Source organism: Paroedura picta, chromosome 5, assembly GCF_049243985.1.
Source record: "Paroedura picta isolate Pp20150507F chromosome 5, Ppicta_v3.0, whole genome shotgun sequence".
Classification (NCBI taxonomy): Eukaryota; Metazoa; Chordata; class Lepidosauria; order Squamata; family Gekkonidae; genus Paroedura; species Paroedura picta.
The window spans coordinates 126,870,933-126,894,931 of record NC_135373.1 but is presented as its reverse complement, the minus strand read 5'-3'; the positions used below and the strand labels follow the sequence as shown (position 1 = coordinate 126,894,931).

Genomic DNA, 23,999 nt, shown 5'->3' with positions numbered 1-23,999 from the left:
GGGGCGGGGCGGCGGGCTGCAGGTGCAGGTGCGGCCATGGCCATGGCGAAGCGGCCGGCGGCCCCGCAGGCGGAGGACTTCTCGTTCGTGAGCCCGCTGGTCAAGTACCTGCTCTTCTTCTTCAACACGGGCTTCTGGGTGAGGGCGCGGGGGCCCCGGGAGGGAGGGAGGGATGGGGGGGTCGCCGTGGCCCACCTGGCAGGAGATGCCCACGCTGCGGTGGAGGGCGAGGGTGGCCGGGGGTGTCGTGGACCCCGCCCCAAAAAAGAGGCACTTTGCTGCAGGGGAGCTCGTCTCTGGCGGCTGGAGATCCCGCTCCAGTCCTCACCTGGAGGATGGCAACTTGGGGGAGGGAGAGAGATGGGGGGGTGGTCTTGCAAGGCAATGTTGGGGAAGGAGGGCCTGCGGCTGATCCCAAGAGCCCTGGGTTCCAGTGATGCTTCTGCAGCCAGCCGTTTTGTCTGCCTCAAGGATGCCTGGAGGGAGGGGTCGGAGGGCAAGCCCAGGGCCCTTCTGCATGCCAGACTTTGAAGGTTGGCTTTATACCCCACTTTTCACTCTCTGAAGGAGCCTAGATGCGGCCGACAGTCGCCTTCCCTTCCTCTCCCCACAACAGGCACCCTGGGAGGGAGGGGAGGCTGAGAGAGCTCTGAAAGAACTGCTCTGGGAGAACAGCTCTGATGGGACTGATTAGCCCAAGGTCGCCCAGCTGGCTACAGGTGCTGGAGGAGAAATGGGGAATCCAACCTGGTTTTGCCAGATTAGAAATATTTTTCAAAGGGGATTAGAGAGATGGGAGGCTGGACTGGATGGACCCTCCCTAGCCTGACCCAGCAGGGCTCTTCTGAGGGTCTTCTCAGGGGAAGGCCTCGGCCTCTCTGCCCTGTGGCTGGCCCTGCAGAGGAACTGGCTGGCCCCTGGGTGAGACGGGAGGCTGGACTGGAGGGACCCTCCCTGGCCTGACCCAGCAGGGCTCTTCTGAGGGTCTTCTCAGGAGAAGGCCTCGGCCTCTCTGCCCTGTGGCTGGCCCTGCGGAGGAACTGGCTGGCCCCTGGGTGAGACGGGAGGCTGGACTGGAGGGACCCTCCCTGGCCTGACCCAGCAGGGCTCTTCTGAGGGTCTTCTCAGGGGAAGGCCTCGGCCTCTCTGCCCTGTGGCTGGCCCTGCAGAGGGGGGGGGGAATCACTTGGACATCAATTTGGGATCACTGTTGGAGGGCAGGTAGTTGTGGGTTCCTGCATTATGCCAGGGTTGCACTAGATGACTCTGGATGTCCCTTCCAACTCTATGATCCTATGAAAGCAGGGCTGTTCTGACGTTCTTCTATTGCTACCTGTCACAGTAAGGATGCTCCAGGTTCTGTTTGAGATTTGTTTCTTTTAGGATTTCTGTTGCCCCAATCCCCTTGTGCTGACTGTGCTCAAATTACTCTATCGGATCGACCTTGAGTCTCAGGGAGAAATAAGCCCTATCTGACGGAGCGTGCAAAAGCTTCTAACTTGAATAAAACATCTTTGACCTTAAAGCTGCCCCCGGACTCAAGCCTTGTCCTGAGAAATAACCGAATAATGGTGTTGACAGGTTTAGAACTGCTGCTTCCCATATATGCAGCACAATTGGGGAGCTGGCCCTTTCTGCTTGTCGGCTCTTTCCCACGACGTGTACCTTTGTCCCAGGTGCCCGTTCTTTCCTCTGCTCTCAGTCGCTCCTGGGAGCCGCTAATCGGCTTTCCAGCTCGCCGGCAGATTTCGTTTCGACCCCGTCCGCTTGGATCGCGGCCGGCAATTTTCCTTCTGCTGCTTCTGCACTTCGGTCAGGGCTTAATTTGAAGGTGAGAGACAGCCCAGAGAAGTCGTTCAGGGTGTGGAGTGACCGCTGTGCACCTGGAAGGTCCGGGGCCGCCCGCCTCTCAGCCCCAGCGGATGACTCCGGGCTCTACTATTACGGAAGAGGGAGAGCTGCTTCTCGCTGCCCCCCGTCTCCCCGCTGTGCAGAATTTTATACACCTGGCTTTCTCTCTAGGCTAAACATCCTGAAGCATTTTAACCGATCTTTGCAGGGCAGCCACTTCAGAGCAAACCCTTTACTCTTTCTAGCAAAGCAGCCATCTTCTCCAATGGAGCTGATCCCTGCAGGCCGGAGTGTTGTTATTGTTGTTATGTGCGAAGTCGTGTCCGACCCATCGCGACCCCATGGACAATGATCCTCCAGGCCTTCCTGTCCTCTACCATTCCCCGGAGTCCATTTAAGTTTGCACCTACTGCTTCAGTGACTCCATCCATCCACCTCATTCTCTGTCGTCCCCTTCTTCTTTTGCCCCCGATCTCTCCCAGCATTAGGCTCTTCTCCAGGGAGTCCTTCCTTCTCATGAGGTGGCCAAAATATTTGAGTTTCATCTTCAGGATCTTGCCTTCTAAAGAGCAGTCAGGGCTGATCTCCTCTAGGACTGACCGGTTTGTTCGCCTTGCAGTCCAAGGGACTCGCAAGAGTCTTCTCCAGCAACGGAGTTCAAAAGCCTCAATTCTTTGACGCTCGGCCTTCCTTATGGTCCAACTTTCACAGCCATACATTGCAACTGGGAAGACCATAGCCTTGACTAAACACACTTTTGTTGGCAGGGTGATGTCTCTGCTTTTTAGGATGCTGTCTAGATTTGCCATAGCTTTCCTCCCCAGGAGCAAGCGTCTTTTAATTTCTTTGCTGCAGTCCCCATCTGCAGTGATCTTGGAGCCCAGGAAAATAAAATCTGTCACTATCTCCATTTCTTCCCCTTCTATTTGCCAGGAATTGAGAGGGCCGGATGCAGGCCGGAGTACAGTTCTCATTTGGGGTGATCTCCAGGCCCCACCTGGAGGTTGGCAACCCTAAGCAAAGAGAGCTTGGCTTGGTGGGTTAGTGAGCAGAGCGGGCAATGGGTGGGTGGGAGCTGGCAGGCTGGCAGGAACTTCTGGGGCAGGCCCCCCTTTCCCCTGCAGCTGAGCAGAGGCCTTTCTGACAACCTCTGCGACATGCAAATCAAATGCTTGTTTTCCTCCCCGTTTCTGCGCTCTTGTGACAATTAGCAGCCTAATCTGCTTGAAAGGCTTCGAATGCCCCCAAAGGTGCATTATTTGCCTGAGATCTTGGCATGGACTGGCAGAGCCTGCCAGTGCATTTTCCTTGGCAACGGCGAGCACCTCCCCTCCTTCTCTTGGGTGGGCGTGACGCCTCAGGGGGTCGTGTTGCAGGTGCCCGGGGACAAAAGGCAGCCTGCGAAAGCCAATTGCCCACCAGCCTCATTGTCCCGTCAGCTACCCAGCTTTCTTCTCCGGGGCAGAAGCCTGATCGCGTTCCCCTGCTGATGGGCAAATGGCAGACTTGGGCCCCTTCCCGTCTGGCCCACAGACTGGTCAGTGGGGCCAGAGCAGGCAAGGACCCCAAGAGTCCCAGAAGGGAGCCACAGAGGCCACTTAGACCCACCCCCTGCTCAATGCAGGATCAGCCCAGGGCCTCCAGGAGAAGTCCTTGAAGACCACCAGGGAGTGGAGCTCAGTGCCTCCTAGGGAGCCCGTTCCACTGCTGAACTACTCTGTGAGTCACCCCCTGTGAGTCAGCAGGCAATTCACAGCTACTCCCCCCCACGACCCCTGCTCTATGCTCCGAGGAAGGTAAAAGGCCTACAGTATCCCCCCAGCCAATCTGGGCAGGCAGAATATTCCTTCCTGACCCCACAGTGGCCATATGCATGACCCTGGGCATGTATTCTTAGTGTCTGGGATTCTTCGTGTATTCTTAGTGCCTGGGAGACAATGGAGAGAGACCTTCTGGAGTTCTGGCCCCAGCGGTGGACCTCCTGATGGCCCCTGGGTTTGGGCCACTGTGTGAGAGTTGAGCCGGAGGGACCACTGGCCTGACCCAACAGGGCTTCTCTTCTGTTCTTATGTGTAGGTCAGGGATGCTCTGTCTTCTGGGTGCTTGGGGAGGTTCAGCAATGGGAGGGCTTCTGGAGTTCTGACCTGCTGCTGGACCTCCTGATGGCCGCCGGGTTTTGGCCACCATGTGACACTGAGTGTTGGGCTGGATCGGCCGCTGTTCCAATATGGCTTCTGTTACAGTCTTCCATTCCACTTAGGGCAGAGGCCGTGGCTCAGTGGGTGACCCTCTGCTGGGCATGCAGAAGGTCCCAGGTTCAATCCCCGGCATCTCCAGTTAAAAGGACCAGGCAGGAGGGGATGGGAAAGACCTTGGCCTGAGACCCTGGCTCAGGGGCAGAGCCTCTGCTTGGCAGGCAGAAGGTCCCAGGTTCAATCCCCGGCATCTCCAGTTAAAAGGACCAGGCAGGAGGGGATGGGAAAGACCTTGGCCTGAGACCCTGGCTCAGTGGCAGAGCCTCTGCTGGGCATGCAGAAGGTCCCAGGTTCAATCCCTGTAACCTCCAGTGAGAAGGACCAGGCAGGAGGGGATGGGAAAGACCTTGGCCTGAGACCCTGGCTCAGTGGCAGAGCCTCTGCTGGGCATGCAGAAGGTCCCAGGTTCAATCCCTGTAACCTCCAGTGAGAAGGACCAGGCAGGAGGGGATGGGAAGGACCTCTCTTCTCCAACTCCTGGAGAGCCCTGCCAGTCTGAGTAGGCAATACTGCCCTGGGCGGACCAGAGGGAGGCAGCTTCATGTGTCTTCCTGACGTCCCGTATTGTTCTTGATCCACAGATGGTTTCCATGGTGATGGTGGCCGTTGGGATCTACGCCCGGCTGATGAAGCATGCAGGTAAAGGCCTCGTGGGGTGTGAGTGATTTGGGGCCTGCAACTTGAGGGACACACACAACAAGGGGGTCACAGCCTCAAAGGAATTGCAGGGGTGCTTTCTGTTGCTGTGAGCTTCGTGGGCAGCCAGTGCAACACAAAACATATCTGGAAGGCCCAAAATACAGGGGAGGGCAACCAGGACAATGAGAGGATTGGAGCCCGTTCCATGTGGCCCCATGGGGGGGGGGACGATGGGGCAGAATTTTTTTAATTCCCTTCTTTGTTTGCAGAAGCGGCCATGGCTTGCCTTGCTGTTGACCCGGCCATCCTGCTCATCGTGGTGGGCGTTTTGATGTTCTTCATCACCTTCTGTGGCTGCATCGGCTCTCTGCGTGAGAACATTTGCCTGCTGCAGACGGTGAGGGTGCCTGGGCCTGCCTCCCGGTGCAATGGGTGGGAGGCTGGGAGAGGGCAGGAGCCCTGGAAGAGAGCCTGGGGGTTGCCCCCTCAAGTCCCTGGAGTGGGTCTGCCTTCTGCTGAATCAGATCATTGGTCCATCCATATCAGTCTCGGCTACTCAGAGTTGCAGTGGCTCTCCATTTTACATTACCCGGCCCTTGATCCTTTTAGCTGCTTATGCCTGGGCTTGAACCTGGGGCCTTCTTCATGCCAAGCAGAGGCTCTGCCACTGAGCCACAGGCCCTGACTTCTTTATCAAAAGAACATGAATGTCTTTCAATAGCCAGGATCTCTGTTTGGATGTAACGGCTGGTTCGGTGCTGATATCAGGTTGCAGCAACTTTCACCGGTCTTCCAAGCCAACAAAGCCAAGGGAGATTTCAGGATGTGAGATCATTCCAATCCAAGGTTCAAAAGTCCAGAAATCAATCAAGCATAGTAGGCTGGTACAAGGAGTCAAGGTTTTCCGGCAGGGGGATTTCAGCATATAGCTCACTTGTGTCCAGACCCCACATAGGTTGTATAGTTAAACGCCAGCTACTCAGACTCAATCCTGCAACAACTCTTCCCTTTCAGCAGGTAGCTGACATCTAGCCATATGGCGAGCGCTTCTCCTTTTAGCCTGCCATTCTGCTCTAAGCCTACCTTCACCTCTCTAATGGTACAGGTGATCCTGGAGGACTGGAAACAGGCAGCTGGCTTCCAACTGCTGGATCAGAGCTGTGGGTGGAGGTGATTCTGTACAAGCTCTTGGGGCTGTAATCCTTGGCCTGCTTACACCTTCCTTGTTGGCTTTTGCTGGCTCCGGTCTGGCTAGGCCAGCCCCTTCCACCTCCTCTGAGTCCTCCCTGTTGCTGAGTCCTGGCTGACCGATGACCCTGGCGTAGGAGTGTGATACAACTAGAGAAAGAAGGGGGTGGGTGGGAATAAACTTAACCCAGAAATTGAATTAAGAGCCAGGAAGTGAAAAAGATGCAAATTAAAGCGCCTAGTAAAGCTGTATCTCCCAGGAGAGCTGAGAGCCCTGGCAGAGCTGTCCCATAGGGCCTACAAAATGTATTTTTTTATTTTTATTTATTCAGTTTATAGCCCACCTTCCTCCTTGGGTTGCCAGTTCGTCCTCGGCCCCCTGCGGCATAAGAATACAGTCTGAGAGAGGGTGTGGGGAAGTGGCAGGATATAAATTAAATAATATTTATTTGTTTACTTATTATATTTATATACCGCTCTCCCGGGGGCTCAGGGCAGTTTACATAATAACATAAGAACAGTACATGGAACAGTCTATAAAACAAGAATGTAATCAGTCAGTCAGTAACCTTTTATTGGCATAAAATGTATAAGACATATAAAAATAGGGTTTAAAATTTGAACAAAATAATAAAATGGGGTTACATGACCAAACAGATCTTAAAATGATTAAATAAACTATAAGAGATAAAATACAAGGTAGGCAGCATATTATAAATGTAATCAGATATGGGAAAATGCAAGTATTTAATCTAAATGGATTGAAAGCATTTATAGGCCCAAATGAGAGCCTCAGGTCCGAATAAAATCCTACACTTAGGTTAGCTGTGGACCCAGTGGGACCCTGAGTGTTCGGCCAAATGGATTTCTTCCGTGCTTAAAAATAGGCAAGTCACGCCGGTTCCAGACACTGCAAAACTAATTCCGTAGATTCCAAAAATTGGACCAAGTTGGAATTGTTGTAATCGATACCTGTGCTGTGCAAGGTGGAGATAGAATCTCAGAGGGCTCAAAACGATCAACTTCTGCCCTGGCTAAGGACGCGTGTCTGGAATCCTATCCTGGCCAAAGGATATTGTGGTTGCAGAATAGAGCCACGTTTTCAAGCCCTTCAACGTCTGGAAAGGAAAATCCACTGGGCAGGTGGGAGACAGCAGGGGAGTCAGTAAGTGCTTGGTATTCCTGGGGTACAAGGCAGCTGATTTGGGATTGGTTTCCAGCGGGTAGCCATGTTGGCTTGCGGGAGAAGTTCCGGATTTGTCCCCAGCCATACCTTCCTCTCGCTTTGGCGTTCCTGCAGCTGCGCTATTTGAACTCTTTGCCGTCTGCTTCTTCCCATCTCGGCCGGCGGAGGATGCAGCCAAAGCTTGGCTGCAGCAAAGGTGTTAATCTTTAAGGTGCAACGAGGCGTTGTCTGTTGGCCTGTAATCTCCACCTAGTTGGCACCGCGGCCAAAATAAACAGGGCCAAGAGCCAGTGAGCAGTTCAGAGGTACCTTTGGCGGGGGTTGCTTGCTTAGGTGCTGGGAATTGACCTTCGGCCCTCGCTGCAGCCTGCTCCGTGGCTGTGTCTCTCCCCCTCTCGCTAGTCATAGAATCCTAGAGTTGAAAGGGCCCTCATGGGTCATCTAGTCCAACCCCCTACACTATGCAGGACACTCCCAACCCTGTCGCTCATCCACTGTCACCTGCCACCCCCCTTGAACCTCCACAGAATCTGCTTCTCCGTCAGATGGCTCTCCAGCCTCTGTTTAGAAATTTCTGTTTAAAAAATCCGTCTCCCCTGCAGTTCTCGGTCTGCCTGACGGTCATCTTCCTGCTCCAGCTGGTGGTTGGCGTCCTGGGCTTCGTCTTCTCCGACAAGGTGAGCGAACCGAAGGTGGTCTTGAGGGGAGGGGAGAGGCATTACAATTGGAGGATGTAGTGTGGGACACAAGAATAGACAGATTCATGGAGTAGCCATAAGCCTTTCATGACGACTAGCCAAGGTGGCTGAGGAGAACCTCCATGTACAGAGGCACTAAGTCAGGAGGCAATATAAGGGGAAGGCCTCAGTCTCTCTGCCCTGCTGTTGGACCTCCAGAGGAACTGCTTGGCCCCTGGGTGAGGCAGGATGCTGGACTAGATGGGCCCTCCCTGCTCTGACCCAGCAGGGCTCTTCTGGGGTTCTTCTGAGGGCCTCAGCCTCTCTGCCCTGCTGTTGGACCTCAAGAGGAACCAGTTGGCCTCTGCATGAGACAGGAAGCTAGACTGGATGGACCGTAAGAGCAATGGGCCCCCCTCCGGCTGCGCAATACAACCTCTAGCACACCCCTTGTAGGTGACTGTGGGAGGAAGGAGGGTCCTGGCCATCTTGGTACTTTGGGAATTATGCTGGTTAGCGGGTTTTATAGGATTCTGTGTAATTATATATTTTATGTAACCCGCCTTGAGTCTTAGAAGGATGGCAGGCTATACATTTAATCAATAGTAAAGATAAGAATTCAGCTGTGCTCAGTCTCTAGAGTCAGGCAGTCAGGGACTGCTGTCCATCTCTGTCGGCTGCTCCTCCCCGTGAGATCTGAGTGAGGAGAATTTCTGGCCGAGCTTCCTCCCAACCCAGCTTCTTCTTCTCCTTCAGGCCCGGGGGAAAGTGAGTGAGATTGTCAACAACGCCATCGTCCACTACCGGGACGACCTGGACCTCCAGAACCTGATAGACTTTGGCCAGAAGGAGGTGGGTCATGTCCTCGGTTAGTCTAAGAAGAGGTGCCCAGGGTCATCCAGCAGGTGGCTGGCCTTCTCCCTGTTCTCTCTGTCTCTGCATCCCATCATTTGGGACAGTAAAGTTCTGTTTTCTTGGTACTTGGGACACCACAGTGGGAGGGCTTCCTGGAGTTCTGGCCCCACTGGTGGACCTCTTGAGGATACCTGGATTTGGCCCCCTTTGTGACAAAGCGTGTTGGACTGGATGGGCCGTTGACCTGATCCCACATGGCTTCTCTTATGTTCTTATGTCTGGACTAGGTGAACCCTACTCTGATCTGGCAGGGCTCTTCTTATGTTCTTATGAAGGCTTCAGACTCTGTGCCCTGTTGTTGGCCCCTACGTGAGACAGGAGGCTGGACTGGATGGCCCCTCACTGGTCTGATCCAGCAGGGCCTTTCCAAGGTTTTTTAAAAGGTCTCAGCCTCTACGTCCTTAATGGCCCCTGCAGAGGAACTGGTTGGCCACTGCATGAGACAGGAGGCTGGGATAGATGGAGGCTCCCTGGTCTGACCCAGCAGGGCTCTTCTGAGGGTCTTATGAAGTCTTCGGCTTCCCTGCCCAGTTGTTGGCCCTCCAAAGGAACTGGTTGGCCCCTGTGAGGGACAAGCAGCTGGACTAGGTGGATCTTTTCTGGCCTCTCCCAGCAGGGCTTTTCTGATGTTCTTATGTTACCTTCTTGTTGTCTGAGAAAAACAGAGAGATGCAGGTGCCCAACCCTGAGGGGCTTAAGGTGAAATCAATCTTGACCTAAAAGCAGAGCTCATGGCACATCCCTCCACTGCAGGGGGAGCGCAGCTTCCTCCCAGTTTTGTGTCTGAAAAACCAGCATTGTTACCCGTGAATTAAACTGTGTGTGAATTTGGAAGGGCAGTTTTGCCCCTTCCCTTTGCTGTAGAGGGAGCCTTGTTAAGAAATTAATGTTTAAAGTTGAGATGTTTGCTGTCACATCCTTGGGATTAATGAGGAACTAGTTTTAAAATGCAAGATTGCTCTGGGAATTGAGAAGGGAAGTGTTTCATGGTGACCACACAGGCACCGACCAATCAGTGCTGTGCACAGCTGGCTTCTGCAGCAGACAAATCCTGTGCGTTTTCCCCAAGCCTGACCCTTACCAGCAAAAGGTAGTTTGGGGTAGAACTTGGTGCTTCAGAATCAACCCTGTTGCTGTGAGAAACATTTTATCTATTTTTGCTCTCGGCTAGAAAATTACGTTTCGGGCCTGGCGTTGTCCGTGTTGTCCCTGTCACCTTGTCTCCCCTTGACAGTCATCGGACCCCTTTGCCTTCCCTCTCAGTTCAGCTGCTGCGGAGGCGTCTCCTACAAAGACTGGTCCCAAAACATGTATTTCAATTGCACGGCTCACAACCCAAGCCGGGAACGCTGCTCCGTGCCTTACTCCTGCTGCCTGCAGGCCGAAGACCAGGTAGGACGGGCTTGGGGGGGGGGGGGGTTAGAGACCTTTAGCAGAGCCCTTTGGCTGGGGACATCTCAGTGGTCTTCTGTCCTTTCTGAATACTGGCTCCTTAGCAAGGGGGGGAGTGTTCTTTCTGACAAGAACACCCTATGCCAGGGGTAGTCAAACTGCGGCCCTCCAGATGTCCATGGACTACAATTCCCAGGAGCCCCTGCCAGCTTTCGCTGGCAGGGGCTCCTGGGAATTGTAGTCCATGGACATCTGGAGGGCTGCAGTTTGACTACTGGCAAGGGATTCTGGGAATTGTAGTCCATGGACATCTGGAGGGCCGCAGTTTGACTACTGGCAGGGGCTCCTGGGAATTGTAGTCCATGGACATCTGGAGGGCCGCAGTTTGACTACCCCTGCTCTATGCTCTGTCTTCCGTTGCTTGATCAATGTGTATATCCAGGGAAGGAAATAATGCATCTCACGTACCACACAGAATATTCCTTTTCCAAGGTCAGATCTTGGGTTTCCAAAACTGGCTACCGGTCTGCTTCCGGATCAAGTTCAAGGTTTTGGTTTTAACCTTTAAGGCTATATGCCGCCTGGGTCCTACCTACCTTAGGGACCGCTAACATGCTTATGCCCCCCGCAGGGCACTTCGCTCTATGGGTAAGAATCTGTTGGTTGTCCCACGCCCTTGGGAAATCCTCCTCGCTTTGGCCAGGGCCTTTTTGCCGTTGGCCCTGCTTGGTGGAACAAGCTCCCGGAAGAGCTAAGGGCCCTGACAGAGCTATCTACGTTCCGCAGGGCCTGCAACATGGAGCTCTTCCGCCAGGCATTGGGTTGAGGCCAGGAGGGGGTTGAATCAGGGGCCCCACCCTAGCCGAGCATCTCTGGAATATATAACACCTAACGCTGGTGGTCTGGCTGTGGGGTGATAATTTGTTCTGCCATCTTTGTGTATGGCCATTGTTTTAATGGGGTTTTTATGGGGAAATTGTTATGGTTTTGTTAGTCGCCTCTAGGTGACAAAAGTCGTGATTGGCGGGATATAAATCCAATGAATGAATGAATGAATGAATGAATGAATCGTAGAATCATAGAATCATAGAATCATAGAATCATAGAATCATAGAGTTGGAAGGGGCCATACAGGCCATCTAGTCCAACCCCCTGCTCAACGCAGGATTAGCCCTAAGCATGAATGAATGAATGAATGAGTGAGTGAATGAATGAATGAATGAATGAATGAATGAATGAATGAATGAATGAAAAAAAGCAATGCAGAGGGCAGGGGTGACCCTCTTTTGGGTCTTATACTGCAGGGTGGGAAACAGTGCCATAAAGCACATGGGGGCCAGGGAGTGGACTTCACGCAGCGCATGCTGTTTCTCTCCTGTGCTTCCCACAGTCGGTCATCAATACCATGTGTGGCCAAGGCATGCAGGCCCTCAACTACCTGGAGGCCGCCGCGTTCATCTACACCAACGGCTGCATCGACAAGCTGGTCAACTGGATCCACAGCAACCTCTTCCTGCTCGGCGGGGTGGCCCTCGGCTTGGCCATCCCCCAGGTACGTGTCCATCTGAGCATGGGTGCTCTGCTGCATGGTTGGGACTTGGGGCTCCCTGCAGGCTGGAAAATCACAGGGAAAGGACCCCTGACTCCCCCCCCCCCTAAATTCAAGAGGCTCAGTTGGTGGGGAGGCAAGGGAGGGCCTTTTCAGTGGCAACCCCATATTTACGGAACAGACTTCCTGGAGAGAAAAAACTTCCTCACCCAAAGAGTAACTAAAATGTGGCATTCACTGTACGAGTTAAGTGGGGGCAGCTACAAGCACAGACCACTTCACGAGAAGAGCAGAATGATTTCACAGGATCCTTCATGGTCAGAGGATTGGAGGGTCAGACTAGGATCCGAGTTCAAATTCCTCCCCCTTCATCAAGCTCACAGGCTTGCAGTGGGATCCCGAAGCTCAGAAACTGCTGGCCACAAAGTCAAAGGCAGCCGGTGGGCTTTCTTGCGTTGTTTGCGTCTTGACCGGAGTTTCTTCTCGTCTTCCTCCTCCCACAGCTGATCGGGATCGTGCTCTCCCAGGTCCTCGTCAACCAGATCAGAGACCAGATCAAGCTGCAGTTGTACAATCAGCAGCACCGAGCGGATCCCTGGTACTGACCCGACCTCTTCGCCAGGAGCCTCCCACGTGCCGGGGGACGTGGGCTTTCCAGAGCGCATGGTCCAGTCGGTGGGAAGCTGTTCTGTGTCACGTAGGAGCAGGAGAAGAACTGATATGTGCTCCCTCTTCCTCCAAAACTGATATATATTTATTTATTATTTCGAAACGGATGGGAGAATACCGAGGGGGCGCACGTCTGTCAACGTACCACTCGCTTTTGCTGTCCTTGGGCTAAAAAATGCCTGGGATTTGCATGCAGGGCTGCCTCGGTTTCCCACCTGCAGGGGAGCTGCTGTTTCCTGGTTACTTTCCGGGAGGATCAGCTACCTTGTTGCTCCATCCCCAGGTGTGTCCTGCCCCACCGTACCGGAGTGAGGAGTCGTCGGATGCTAGATCTTTCCTAACGAAGGCCACTCCGATGCTGGCTGTCTTGGACTGTTGGGTTTGCTTTCCCTTGTTCCTCTTGGGGCCGATATGGCTGGAGAGCAAGGAAGGGACAAAAACAGCATCTTAGGTTAGAAAAGGAGCCATTGGGGGCCAACGTTTGACCAGAGCTCCAAGGGTCCTGCCTGGAACCTGTTACTGCAATTCTGGAACTTGAGGGTCACCTTAAAACTGCTGGGCAGTCAAAAAAAAACAGTATTGTTTCACCCAAAAGGTGGTGGACTTGTGGAACTCCCTGCCACAGGATGGCCAGTGGCTTACATGGACTTGGAAAGGACTTTGGGCACAGTTATGGAGGAGAGGGTTATAAGCCATGCTTGCCAAATGGGACATCTGGGTTCACAGGAAGAAGACCTGTGAATGGGGGGGGGGGGATACTATAGGGATTCCCTGGCATCTAGCAGGTCGGCCGTGGGCCTGCTAGGGCTTGGCCACAGGAGCCCTGCCCCACCAATGGCCTAGTGAGGGGAGGGGAAAAGCCAATACTTTCATGGAGGGAGGGATCCGGCAAGCTTTGGCCAGTGTTTCTTCTGCAGCAGCCCCTTACCGGAGTTACTGACCGTCAGGGCTATACCTTGGTGGAACTTCCATGTTCAGAGGCAGTGTATCTCATGGTGCTGGTTTCTGGTGCCCTCCTCAATGCACGATCTGCCTCAGGCACCCAGGATAAGTCTCTATCCAGCCTCTGCTTGAAGACCAGTGAGGTGGAGCTCCCCACCTCCTTAGGCAGCCCCTGCCGATCGGCCCCTGCCGATCAGTGCAGGATCAGTGCAGGATCGGCCCCACCCCCATGATCGGCAGGATCAGCCTCAAGCATCCAGGATCGGTATCTGCCCAGCCGCTGCTTTAAGATCGCCAGTGAGGGGGAGCTCCCCACCTCCTGAGGCAGCCCCTTCCACTGCTGAACTAGACTCCTAGAATCCCAGAGTGGGAAGGGGCCACAGAGGCCATCCAGTCCCACCCCCTGCTCAATGCAGGGTCAGCCTCCAGCATCCAGGAGAAGGATCTGTCCAGCCGCTGCTTGAAGATGGCCAGTGAGGGGGAGCTTCCCACCTCCTTAGGCAGCCCATCCCACTGCTGAACTAGACTCAGAATCCTTGAGTGGGAAGGGGCCACAGAGGCCATCCAGTCCCACCCCCTGCTCAATGCAGGGTCAGCCTCCAGCATCCAGGAGAAGGATCTGTCCAGCCGCTGCTTGAAGATGGCCAGTGAGGGGGAGCTCCCCACCTCCTTAGGCAGCCCATCCCACTGCTGAACTAGACTCAGAATCCTTGAGTGGGAAGGGGCCACAGAGGCCATCCAGTCCCACCCCCTGCTCAATGCAGGGTCAGCCTCCAGCATCCAGGAGAAGGATCTGTCCAGCCGCTGCTTGAAGATGGCCAGTGAGGGGGAGCTCCCCACCTCCTTAGGCAGCCCATCCCACTGCTGAACTAGACTCAGAATCCTAGAGTGGGAAGGGGCCACCCCGGCCATCTAGTCCCACCTCCTGCTCAGTGCAGGATCAGCCTCAAGCATCCAGGAGAAGGATCTGTCCAGCCGCTGCTTGAAGACGGCCAGGGAGGGGGAGCTCCCCACCTCCTGAGGCAGCCCATTCCACTGCTGAATTAGACTCCTAGAATCCTAGAGTGGGAAGGGGCCACAGAGGCCATCTAGTCCCACCCCCTGCTCAGGGCAGGATCAGCCTCAAGCCTCCAGAAGTATCTGCTTGGAGACGGCCAGTGAGGGGGAGCTCCCCACCTCCTCAGGCAGCCCCTTCCTCTTCTGAACTGACTGTGAAATTTCCTCCCCTAATATCTAGCTGGTACCGTTCTACATGTAGTTTAAAGCCGTTACTGTGGGTCGAACCTGGTTCTCCGGATTATTGCCCCCAACTCTTAACCACTACGCCATGCAGTCTCCACGGAGCATGTTGGCTGGGATTGGTTTCCCATAGGTGCTGTTTTGAGGGGTACCCCAAAGTCTCATTGGAATGGTGGCTGCAGAAGCTGCAAATGCTGGCAGGGGCTCATGGGAATTGTAGTCCATGAACATCTGGAGGACCACAGGTTGACTACCCCTGTCCTAAAGCAAGGAGAAGAAGTTCTGCCATCTTTGTTCCCATCTTTGTAAGGACAGACCCACACAAACACACAAGGCTGCCTTCTACTGAATCAGACCACCAGACCATCAACGGAGGTCTTTTCTGCACAGACTGGCCACGGCTCTCCAGGGTTCTTCCCATATCTTCCCACCTGAACCTTTACCCGGAGATGCCAGGGATTGAACCAGGGACCTTCTGCCTGCCAAGCAGAGGCTCCACCACTGAGCCAGGGTCTCAGGCCAAGGTCTTTCCCATCCCCTCCTGCCTGGTCCTTCTAACTGGAGATGCCGGGGATTGAACCAGGGACCTTCTGCATGCCAAGAAGAGGCTCCACCACTGAGCCATGGCCGGTCCCTGTTTCTCTCCCAGCTGGGACTCTGCCCGAGGTTGGGAACTGCCCTCCCACTGTCCTTTTCTTCAGCTTGGGGGGGTCTTTGTTGGGGGGGCATGGACCCGGGCGGCTTAAGGGAGACAGGCCAAGGATGAAGTCGAGGCACACAGAGGCCCAGCTGAGGGTCTACAGGCAGAAGGGGTGCTTTGCAATTCCCAAGCAGCAAGTGGGGGGCCCAGGCCATGTCTGACTACATCACAGGGAACTTTCCGGATGGATTGGGGGACAATTTCACATTCCCAACGGCATGGAATGGGCAGGGAAACCTGTGTACCAGATTGGTCGCTATTAAAAACTATTTTCATTTTCATATGAGCTATTTAGTTGTGCTTCCAATATTCATAGAATGGGTTGGAAGGGCTCAGAGAGGCCATCTAGTCCCACCCCTTGCTCAATGCAGGATCAGCATCCAGCATCCAGGAGAAGGAGGATCTGTCTAGCCTCTGCTTGAAGACAGCCAGTGAGGGGGAGCTCCCCACCTCCTTATGTAGCCCATTCCACTGCTGAACTAGACTCCTAGAATCCTAGAGTGGGAAGGGGCCACAAAGGCCACCTAGACCCACCCCCTGCTCAGTGCAGGATCAGCCTGAAGCACCCAGGATAAGGATCTGTCCAGCCCTTGCTTGAAGACAGCCAGTGAGGGGGAGCTCCCCACCTCCTTAGGCAGCCCATTCCACTGCTGAACTAGACTCCTAGAATCCTAGAATGGGAAGGGGCCATGCAGGCCATCTAGTCCAACCCCCTGCTCAGTGCAGGATCAGCCTCAAGCATCCAGGAGAAGGATCTGTCCACCTTCTGCTTGAAGACGGCCATTACCCTACTGAACTATTTGGACTGTGGAGAATTTTTTCCCCTGATATCGAACCAATCCTGTTCTACATGAAGTTCAAACCCATGACTGTGGGTCTCCCCCACTTCTGCTACCAACTGGAACTGCTCCCTGCCCTTCTCCAAGTGACAGCCTTTCCAATACTCCAAGAGAGCCCTCCTGTCCCCTCTCAGCCTCCTCTTCTCTGGGCTGAACAGTCCCTCCGCCTTTCCTCACAGGGTTTAGCCCCCAGACCCTGGATCGTCCTCTTCACTCTCTTCCGCTCCTCCGTTTTGCCCACGTCCTTTTTGAAGGGCGGCCTCCAGACCTGCACCCAGGAGACCAGGCAGGGGCGTCTTTGAACTCTTTCTCTGTCTCCTGGGATGTTTTCTTCCAATTTGGTGTCATCTGCAAATTTAATGAGGAGTTCCTCCACTCCCTCATCCAGATCACTGAAAAATTGGGAGAAGAGCCGGACCCAGAACCTAGCTCGGGGCCGCCCCACTGCTCAACCCCTTCCCTTCCGATGAAATGCCCCTGACAGCTGCTCTTTGGGTGTGGCTTTCTGAGCATTTCCATCTCCGGGTGGTGTGGCTGCTGTTGCTAGATCTGGAGATTGTGTTTCCTGGGTGTACGTGCAGCAAAGTTGCATCTAAGGCTCGAGAAGTGGGCTAAACTGAATAAAATGAAGTTCAATAGGGACAAATGTAAAGTTCTGCATTTAGGTAGGAAAACCCAAATACACCAATATAGGATGGGGGAGACTTGTCTTGGCAGGAGCATGTGCGAAAAGGATCTAGGAGTCTCAGTAGACCATACATTGAACATGAGGCAGTAGTGTGACTCGGTGGCTAAAAAGGCAAGTGGGATTTTGGGCTGTATCAAACGTAGTATCGTGTCCAGATTACGGGAGGTGATGGTACCACTTTACTCTGCTCTGGTTCGGCCTCACTTGGAGTCTTGTGTTCAGTTTTGGGCACCCCAGTTGAAGAGGGATGTTGACAAGCCGGAACGTTTCCAGAGGAGGGCAACAAAGATGGTGAGAGGTTTGGAGACCAAGACGTATGAAGAAAGGTTGGGGGAGCTTGGTCTGTTTAGCCTAGAGAGAAGATGACTGAGAGGGGATCTGAGAACCATCTTCAAGTATTTAAAAGGGTTCCATGGAGTGTAGAGGATGGAGCAGAATTGTTCTCTCTTGCCCCAGTGGGACGGACCAGAACGAATGGGATGAAATTAATTCAAAATAAATTCAATCTAAACATCCGGAAGAAGTTCCTGACAGTCAGAGCGGTTCCTCAGTGGAACAGGCTTCCTCGGGAGGTGGTGGGTTCTCCATTTTTGGAGATTTTTAAACAGAGGCTGGAGAGCCATCTGACAGAGAGGCTGATTCTGTGAAGGCTCAAGGGGGTGGCAGGTTAGAGTGGATGAGTGATTGGGATGTGTCTTGCATAGTTCAGGGGGTTGGACTAGATGACCCAGGAGGACCCTTCCAACTCTATGATTCTATGATTTTTGACGCCTTAGTTCTTTTGGAAATTATGCCTATTGATAATTTACCTGCAAGCAACTCAACTTCTTTTATTGCCACTCTGTTTCACCTGAGACTTCCAGATGCCAACTTTAATAACCGCAACCTTCTGATGTAATGACATGGGGCTTGGCTTTGTATGGTGGGGTTCAAGGAGGTTTCTTGCCAGTGAATCCGCACAGAATAAAACGTAGCATCACGTCCCACCTCTGCTGCCAGGAAATGCGCCAGATTGGCCTCCGCAGAACCCAGTTCTTTGGAAAGGCATGTTTCTAATCACAAAAGAATACCTGACAAACCTGCAGGTCATTCCCAGTTCATGCTTTTTCTCAGAGTCAGTCATCATCATGGGCTGAAGGACATCTGTTAATTCAAGGTTTCTTTTATTCCAAGTAGAAAGTTTTATACAAAGAGATAAAGTTCAGAAAAGTTAAGAGAGAAAGAGAAAGGAGGGAGGGGGAGAAGAGGGAGAGAAGGCAATATGATTTTAGAATTTCTCAGCAACAAAAAAAATTGCCAATTAAACCAAGGTTGAGAATGTCTCTCAAAATACGGACATTCAGCCTTACAACTAAAAGAACAACAACGGCACATTGTATCACCCTGACTCTGCTTTTTGAGTGAAATAAGGAGATGAAGAGTTTTGATCCAGCTCCTGCTCCCCTGTGGGGACCCAAACAGTTCTGCATCCTTTGACTTGCCACGCCTTCCGACGCCCAGCAGCCTTGAGAGGTAGGCTAGCCTGGCACATGTGACTGGCACATGTTCACCCAGCAAGCTCCCAGGGCAGGAAAGGATTCGAACCCAGCACTTCACAGCTAGCCTGAGGCTCCTCACTGCGACACAGCAATGCCTCCTGGTGGTCACGCTGGGTGAACTGGAGGGCTTTCTGGATGCGCTGAAGTCGGGTGGTATTTCAGGCAGGGGAGACCAGGGCCAGCCTGCCAGCTCCTCCTCTGCTCCTCAGGAGACTTATGGCTGCCAGATGCAGGCTAGAATCCTAGAATTGAGACCTCCTGGGTCATCTACTCCAGGGCTAGTCAACCTGTGGCCCTCCAGATGTTCATGGACTACAATTCCCATGAGCCCCTGCCAGCATATGCTGGCAGGGGCTCATGGGAATTGTAGTCCATGAACATCTGGAGGGCCACAGGTTGACTAGCCCTGAAGTCCAACCCCCTGCACTGTGCTAGACGCTCCCAACCCTCTCGCTCCTCCACTGTCACCTGCCACCGCCTTGAGCCTTCCCAGAATCAGCCTCTCCATCAGACGGCTCCCCAGCCTCTGCTTAAAAATCAGAGCAGGCCCTGTGGCTCAGCTTCCTCCGGGGCTCTCCAGACGTCCCTGCCCGCCCCATCAGAGAAGTTGCTGAACCGAGCTTTGTGCAGGCGCTGGGCCGAGGCCCGGTCGTCCGAGCCCCACACAGGCTGCCTTCTGTGCCTGACCGAGCTCTGACGTGGCCGCTCTCAAACGTGGGCGGGTGGGCGGGCGGGAGCAGCAGTGCCAGGGGCGGCCCTGCGTGTGTGGTCCCACTCGGAGTCGTCTTCTCCCCGGCAGCCGTCCCACGAGGTTGTGGTGTGCGTCAGCAAGGAGGGGCCTGGCTCCGTGGGGCTGATGTCAGGCTAGGCCGACCAGCCGTGGGAGCGGGGAGGGGAAGCCAGAGAGGGTTTGGGGGCAGAGGAACGTGGAGTGCCCCGGTGGATCACGTTCGATTCCTCTTTCCTCTCCTGGTGGGACCCTAAGTTGCTGTTGGCCAGGTCTGAGTTCGGGGGCCTGCACTTTCGAAAGCATCCATCCCAAAGCTCTTGTTGGTCACAAAGGTGCAGCGGGACTCAAATCTGTGCCAGTCACTTCCCTGGGGGAAATGGGTTTTGGAGGGGCTGTCTTGGGGGGGAAAGGAGCGCTCATGCATGGGGGGGGGGGAGAAGCAGAAGATGTGAGGATCAGCAAACATCTGTTGGCAAACCTCTCCCAAAATCTTTACCTGAGGGGCGGAGGAGAGTTCACACCTGCCCAGAATTATTCATTTACCTCTTTGTTTCCTGCCTTTGCCCCCAGTGGGGAGCCAAGGGGCACAGTAGTCCTATGAGGAGATCTGATAGCCACCTTCAAGTATTTAAAAGGCTGCCATGTAGAGGATGGAGCAGAGTTGTTCTCTCTTGCCCCAGAGGGACAGACCAGAACGAATGGGATGAAATTAACTCAAAAGAAATTCCATCTAAACACCCGGAAGAAGTTCCTGACAGTTAGAGCAGTTCCTCAGTGGAACAGGCTTCCTCGGGAGGTGGTGGGTTCTCCATCTTTGGAAAATTTTAAACATTGACTAGATAGCCATCTGATGGAGAGGCTGATTCTGTGAAGGTTCAAGGGGGTGGCAGGTGCCAGTGGATGAGCGATTGGGATGTGAGTGCCCTGTACAGTGCAGGGGGTTGGACTAGATGACCCAGAAGGTCTCTTCCAACTCTATTATTCTGGGTAGGGTAGGCTGAGTAAGTGTGAATGGCCCAAGGTCACCCAGCAAGCTTCCATGCCATGGCAGAACCTCAGGTGGCCTGAGTATGAATCCCCACTTCTGCTTCAGGAAGTTGTGGGGTGACCCAGGGCCTGCAGTGTAGTTTCAGGGTGGCCTTGTAGTGAAATAGTGAGCTTAAAGTCTTGTTCCTGAAACTTTGGCTCAGGCTTTGGCCCTGCAGAACCTTTAGTGGGCCTCCTGAGAAAGTCTTTGCTCTCCTAGTGTAGGAATGTAGTGCCAATTAGTTGCACCTGTGCCCTTGAAAAGCCTCACACTGTCCACACCCACTGATAAGACAATTGGCTTCAGTTGTTCCCAATTAACTTGTTGTGCGAAATGGGCCTTGAGAGAGATGAGTTGACTTTACAGCATCTGATTCAGGACTGGCTCATCTAGCTTGACATTAGTAACCCTATTGGTTAATTAATAAATTGTTAATTTGACTCCAAATTGGGAGGACTGGCAAATACTCCGGAAGATAGAGACAGAGTTCAACGAGATCTGAACACAATGGAAAAATGGGCAAAGGAGAACAAGATGCAATTTAATAAAGATAAGTGTAAAGTTCTGCATCTGGGTCAGAAAAATGAAAAGCATGCCTACTGGATGGGGGATACGCTTCTAGGTAACACTGTGTGTGAACGAGACCTTGGGGTACTTGTGGATTGTAAACTAAACATGAGCAGGCAGTGTGATGCAGCAGTAAAAAAGGCAAATGCCATTTTGGGCTGTATCAACAGGGGCATCACATCAAAATCACAAGATGTCATAGTCCCATTGTATACGGCACTGGTCAGACCACACCTGGAGTACTGTGTGCAGTTCTGGAGGCCTCACTTCAAGAAGGACGTAGATAAAATTGAAAGGGTACAGAGGAGAGCGACGAAGATGATCTGGGGCCAAGGGACCAAGCCCTATGAAGATAGGTTGAGGGACTTGGGAATGTTCAGCCTGGAGAAAAGGAGGTTGAGAGGGGACATGATAGCCCTCTTTAAGTATTTGAAAGGTTGTCACTTGGAGGAGGGCAGGATGCTGTTTCTGTTGGCTGCAGAGGAGAGGACACGCAGTAATGGGTTTAAACTGCAAGCACAACGATATAGGCTAGATATCAGGAAAACAATTTTCACAGTCAGAGTAGTTCAGCCGTGGAATAGGCTGCCTAAGGAGGTGGTGAGCTCCCCCTCACTGGCAGTCTTCAAGCAAAGGTTGGATACACACTTTTCTCGGATGCTTTAGGATGCTTAGGGCTGATCCTGCGTTGAGCAGGGGGTTGGACTAGATGGCCTGCATGGCCCCTTCCAACTCTAGGATTCTATGATTCTATGGATATGATTGGTTTCTGTGCCCAAGACCCCACGTGGGAATCAGCCATAAAGGTTTTCTATGGTATTGTTCAGATTTTGGGGAAACTCTTGTCTGTGCCTTATGAACCTACAACTTTGAAATTCTGTCTTGTCATTCTGCCATTCTTGTGAGCATCATGTGTTAGCCAGATATATATTATATAACCTTGTTTTCTCACTGCCAGTGTATGTGTGCAACTCAATAAATATCAACTTATTTTTTAGAACTTTGTCATTTGATTCTGAGACAAGCTAACACGAAGCCTAGCCTGCCTAACTTGTGCCATACTACCAACTAATTTTTTTGATTGTGGGACTTGGTCCCTGGACAGGGTCAAGCTCCCTGGTAAATTCCCTGATAGGCTTCAAGACTGCCTCTGGGTCTTGGACGCCTAGGGACCCGTTCAGAGGTGGGGGCAGACTACCAAACAAGGAGGTTGGACTATCTGCCTTCTTGGGTTTTGTAACTGTTTTGTCTTCTCATGGGCCACCCTGTTCTCTAAAGTCTGCGGATTTGGCTTTAGGGAACTGAGGTGTGACCACAGGCCTACCTCACAGGACTGTTGTGAGAAAACAGAGGAGGGGAGAATGATAAGGTTGTCACTTGGAGGAGGGCAGAATGCTGTTTCTGTTGGCTGCAGAGGAGAGGACACGCAGTAATGGGTTTAAACTTCAAGTACAACGATATAGGCTAGATATCAGGGGGGGAAATGTCACAGAGTAGTTCAGCAGTGGAATAGGCTGCCTAAGGAGGTGGTGAGCTCCCCCTCACTGGCAGTCTTTAAGCAAAGGTTGGATACACACTTTTCTTGGATGCTTTAGGATGCTTTGGGCTGATCCTGCGTTGAGCAGGGGGTTGGACTAGATGGCCTTTATGGCCCCTTCCAACTCTATGATTCTAATAATATTTTCAGTTGCTTTGAGTCCCAACCGAGAAGATGACTGGGATGGAAATATTGTAAACTGCCAGACTTCAGGTTATGTTTGCAGCAAGACACACACTGTCTCTTTGGGCTGATCCTGTGTTGAGCAGGGGGTTGGACAACCTCCTTTTATCCAGGCTGAACATTCCCAAGTCCCTCAACCTATCTTCATAGGGCTTGGTCCCTTGGCCCCAGATCATCCTCGTTTAACCTTGATTTTTCTGGTTCAGTATTAAGCAGGTTTGCATGTTTTGTACTTCCCTTCTTTCAACCCACCCCACCCTACCACCATGCTCTTGGCCTGCCCTTCTCCTTGCCTGCCCCACGGCTGGCTGTTTTCCATGCCGTCTCTGTTCGGACTGTCTTCAGGACTTGCTCATTTGCCCGCCTACGGTGTTCTCAGCGTGATGGGAACGTCGTAAAAGGAGATATCCCTCCGCTGCTACTTGGAGAATAATGTCAAAAATATTTAATACGTTTTAAGAGAAAGGGGACCAGAGGTTTGCTTCTGCGTGAACCTTCACAGAATCACAGAACCATAGAGTTGGAAGGGGTCATACAGGCCATCTAGTCCAGCCCCCTGCTCAATGCAGGATCAGCCCTAAGCATCCTAAAGCATCCAAGAAAAGTGTGTCTCCAACCTTTGCTTGAAGACTGCCAGTGAGGGGGAGCTCACCACCTCCTGAGGCAGCCCATCCCACTGCTGAACTAGACTCCTAGAATCCTAGAGTGGGAAGGGGCCATACAGGCCATCTAGTCCAACCCCCTGCTCAACGCAGGATCAGCTTCCAGCATAGAATCACAGAACCATAGAGTTGGAAGGGGCCACACAGGCCATCTAGTCCAACCCCCTGCTCAACGCAGGATCAGCCCAAAGCATCCTAAAGCATCCAAGAAAAGTGTGTATCCAACCTTTGCTTGAAGACTGCCACCTCCTTAGGCCTGGCCTCTTTGTAGCTTCTGTGCTTTGTCCCTCAAGAGCTGATGTCATTAACTACCCATCAGGGTGTCGGGGTTAAGAGCAGTGGCTTCTAATCTGGACAGCTGGGTTTGATTCCCTGCTCCTCCTCCACTCAGCTCGGTGACCTTGGGCCAGTCTCAGTTCTCACAGAGCCCTTCTTGCTGAGCAGTTCTTTCAGAGCTCTCTCAGCCTCACCTACCGCACAAGGTGTCTGTTGTCGGGAGCGGAAGGGAAAGTGTTTGTCTGCTGGTTTTGGACTCCTTTGGGAGTGAAAAGTGACCCCAATCTCCAGGGATTACATAACCTGGAGTTGGTAACTTTTTGCTGGGGAAGGTCCCAGGTTCAAATCTCTGGTGAAAAGGACCAGGCAGGAACTGACGCCTGAGACCCCGGAGAGCGGCTGCTGGTCCGAGTCGCCACTCCTGAGCTGGGAGGAAGGGCCTGCCTCGGGGGAAGGCTGCTTCATGGTCCGCGGAGGCTCTGCTCAGCCCGCAGAAGGTCCCGGTCCAACAACCACTGGCGCTGGGAGGGACGGGGCCGCCGGAGACCCCGGGGAGCGGCTGCCAGCCTGAGCGGGCGACGCTGGCCGGGCCTGAGTCGGGAGGAGGAGGGGGCGGCGGGGGCGGGCGGGCGCGCGCGCGAATGCCGAAGGAGCAGGGCGATCCCGAGGCGGCCAAGTCGGAGCCCTTCTTCGGCTGAAGCTCCTCGCGTCTCGCGGCGCCTCCCGGGGGCTGCCAGCCTCGGCAGGAGG

At 53.3% G+C, this 23,999-nt stretch overlaps 1 protein-coding gene across 2 annotated transcripts; it reads left to right on the top strand.

Moving 5' to 3' along the window:
- Window positions 1-15,488, top strand: TSPAN33 (tetraspanin 33). 2 transcript variants are annotated; one of them, XM_077340421.1, is made up of 8 exons: window positions 1-138; window positions 4,688-4,745; window positions 5,015-5,142; window positions 7,722-7,796; window positions 8,553-8,648; window positions 9,980-10,103; window positions 11,494-11,655; window positions 12,156-15,488. In XM_077340421.1, the coding sequence occupies exons 1-8, from the start codon at window positions 37-39 to the stop codon at window positions 12,491-12,493; spliced, it is 1,083 nt and encodes a 360-aa protein (XP_077196536.1). In that variant the 5' UTR covers window positions 1-36; the 3' UTR covers window positions 12,494-15,488. The 2 variants fall into 2 exon arrangements, with proteins under 2 accessions (XP_077196536.1, XP_077196537.1); XM_077340422.1 differs by having other exon boundaries at window positions 9,975-10,103; window positions 12,156-12,478.
- Window positions 15,489-23,999: the final 8,511 nt, after the last annotated feature.

Bases quoted from the DNA above. Each gene is read 5' to 3' on its own strand.
- TSPAN33 (XM_077340421.1), top strand. From the start codon at position 37: ATGGCCATGGCGAAGCGGCCGGCGGCCCCGCAGGCGGAGGACTTCTCG. The intron at 8,649-9,979 runs GTGGGTCATGTC...CTCTCAGTTCAG, and splicing joins TAGACTTTGGCCAGAAGGAG to CTGCTGCGGAGGCGTCTCCT. The intron at 10,104-11,493 runs GTAGGACGGGCT...TGCTTCCCACAG, and splicing joins GCCTGCAGGCCGAAGACCAG to TCGGTCATCAATACCATGTG.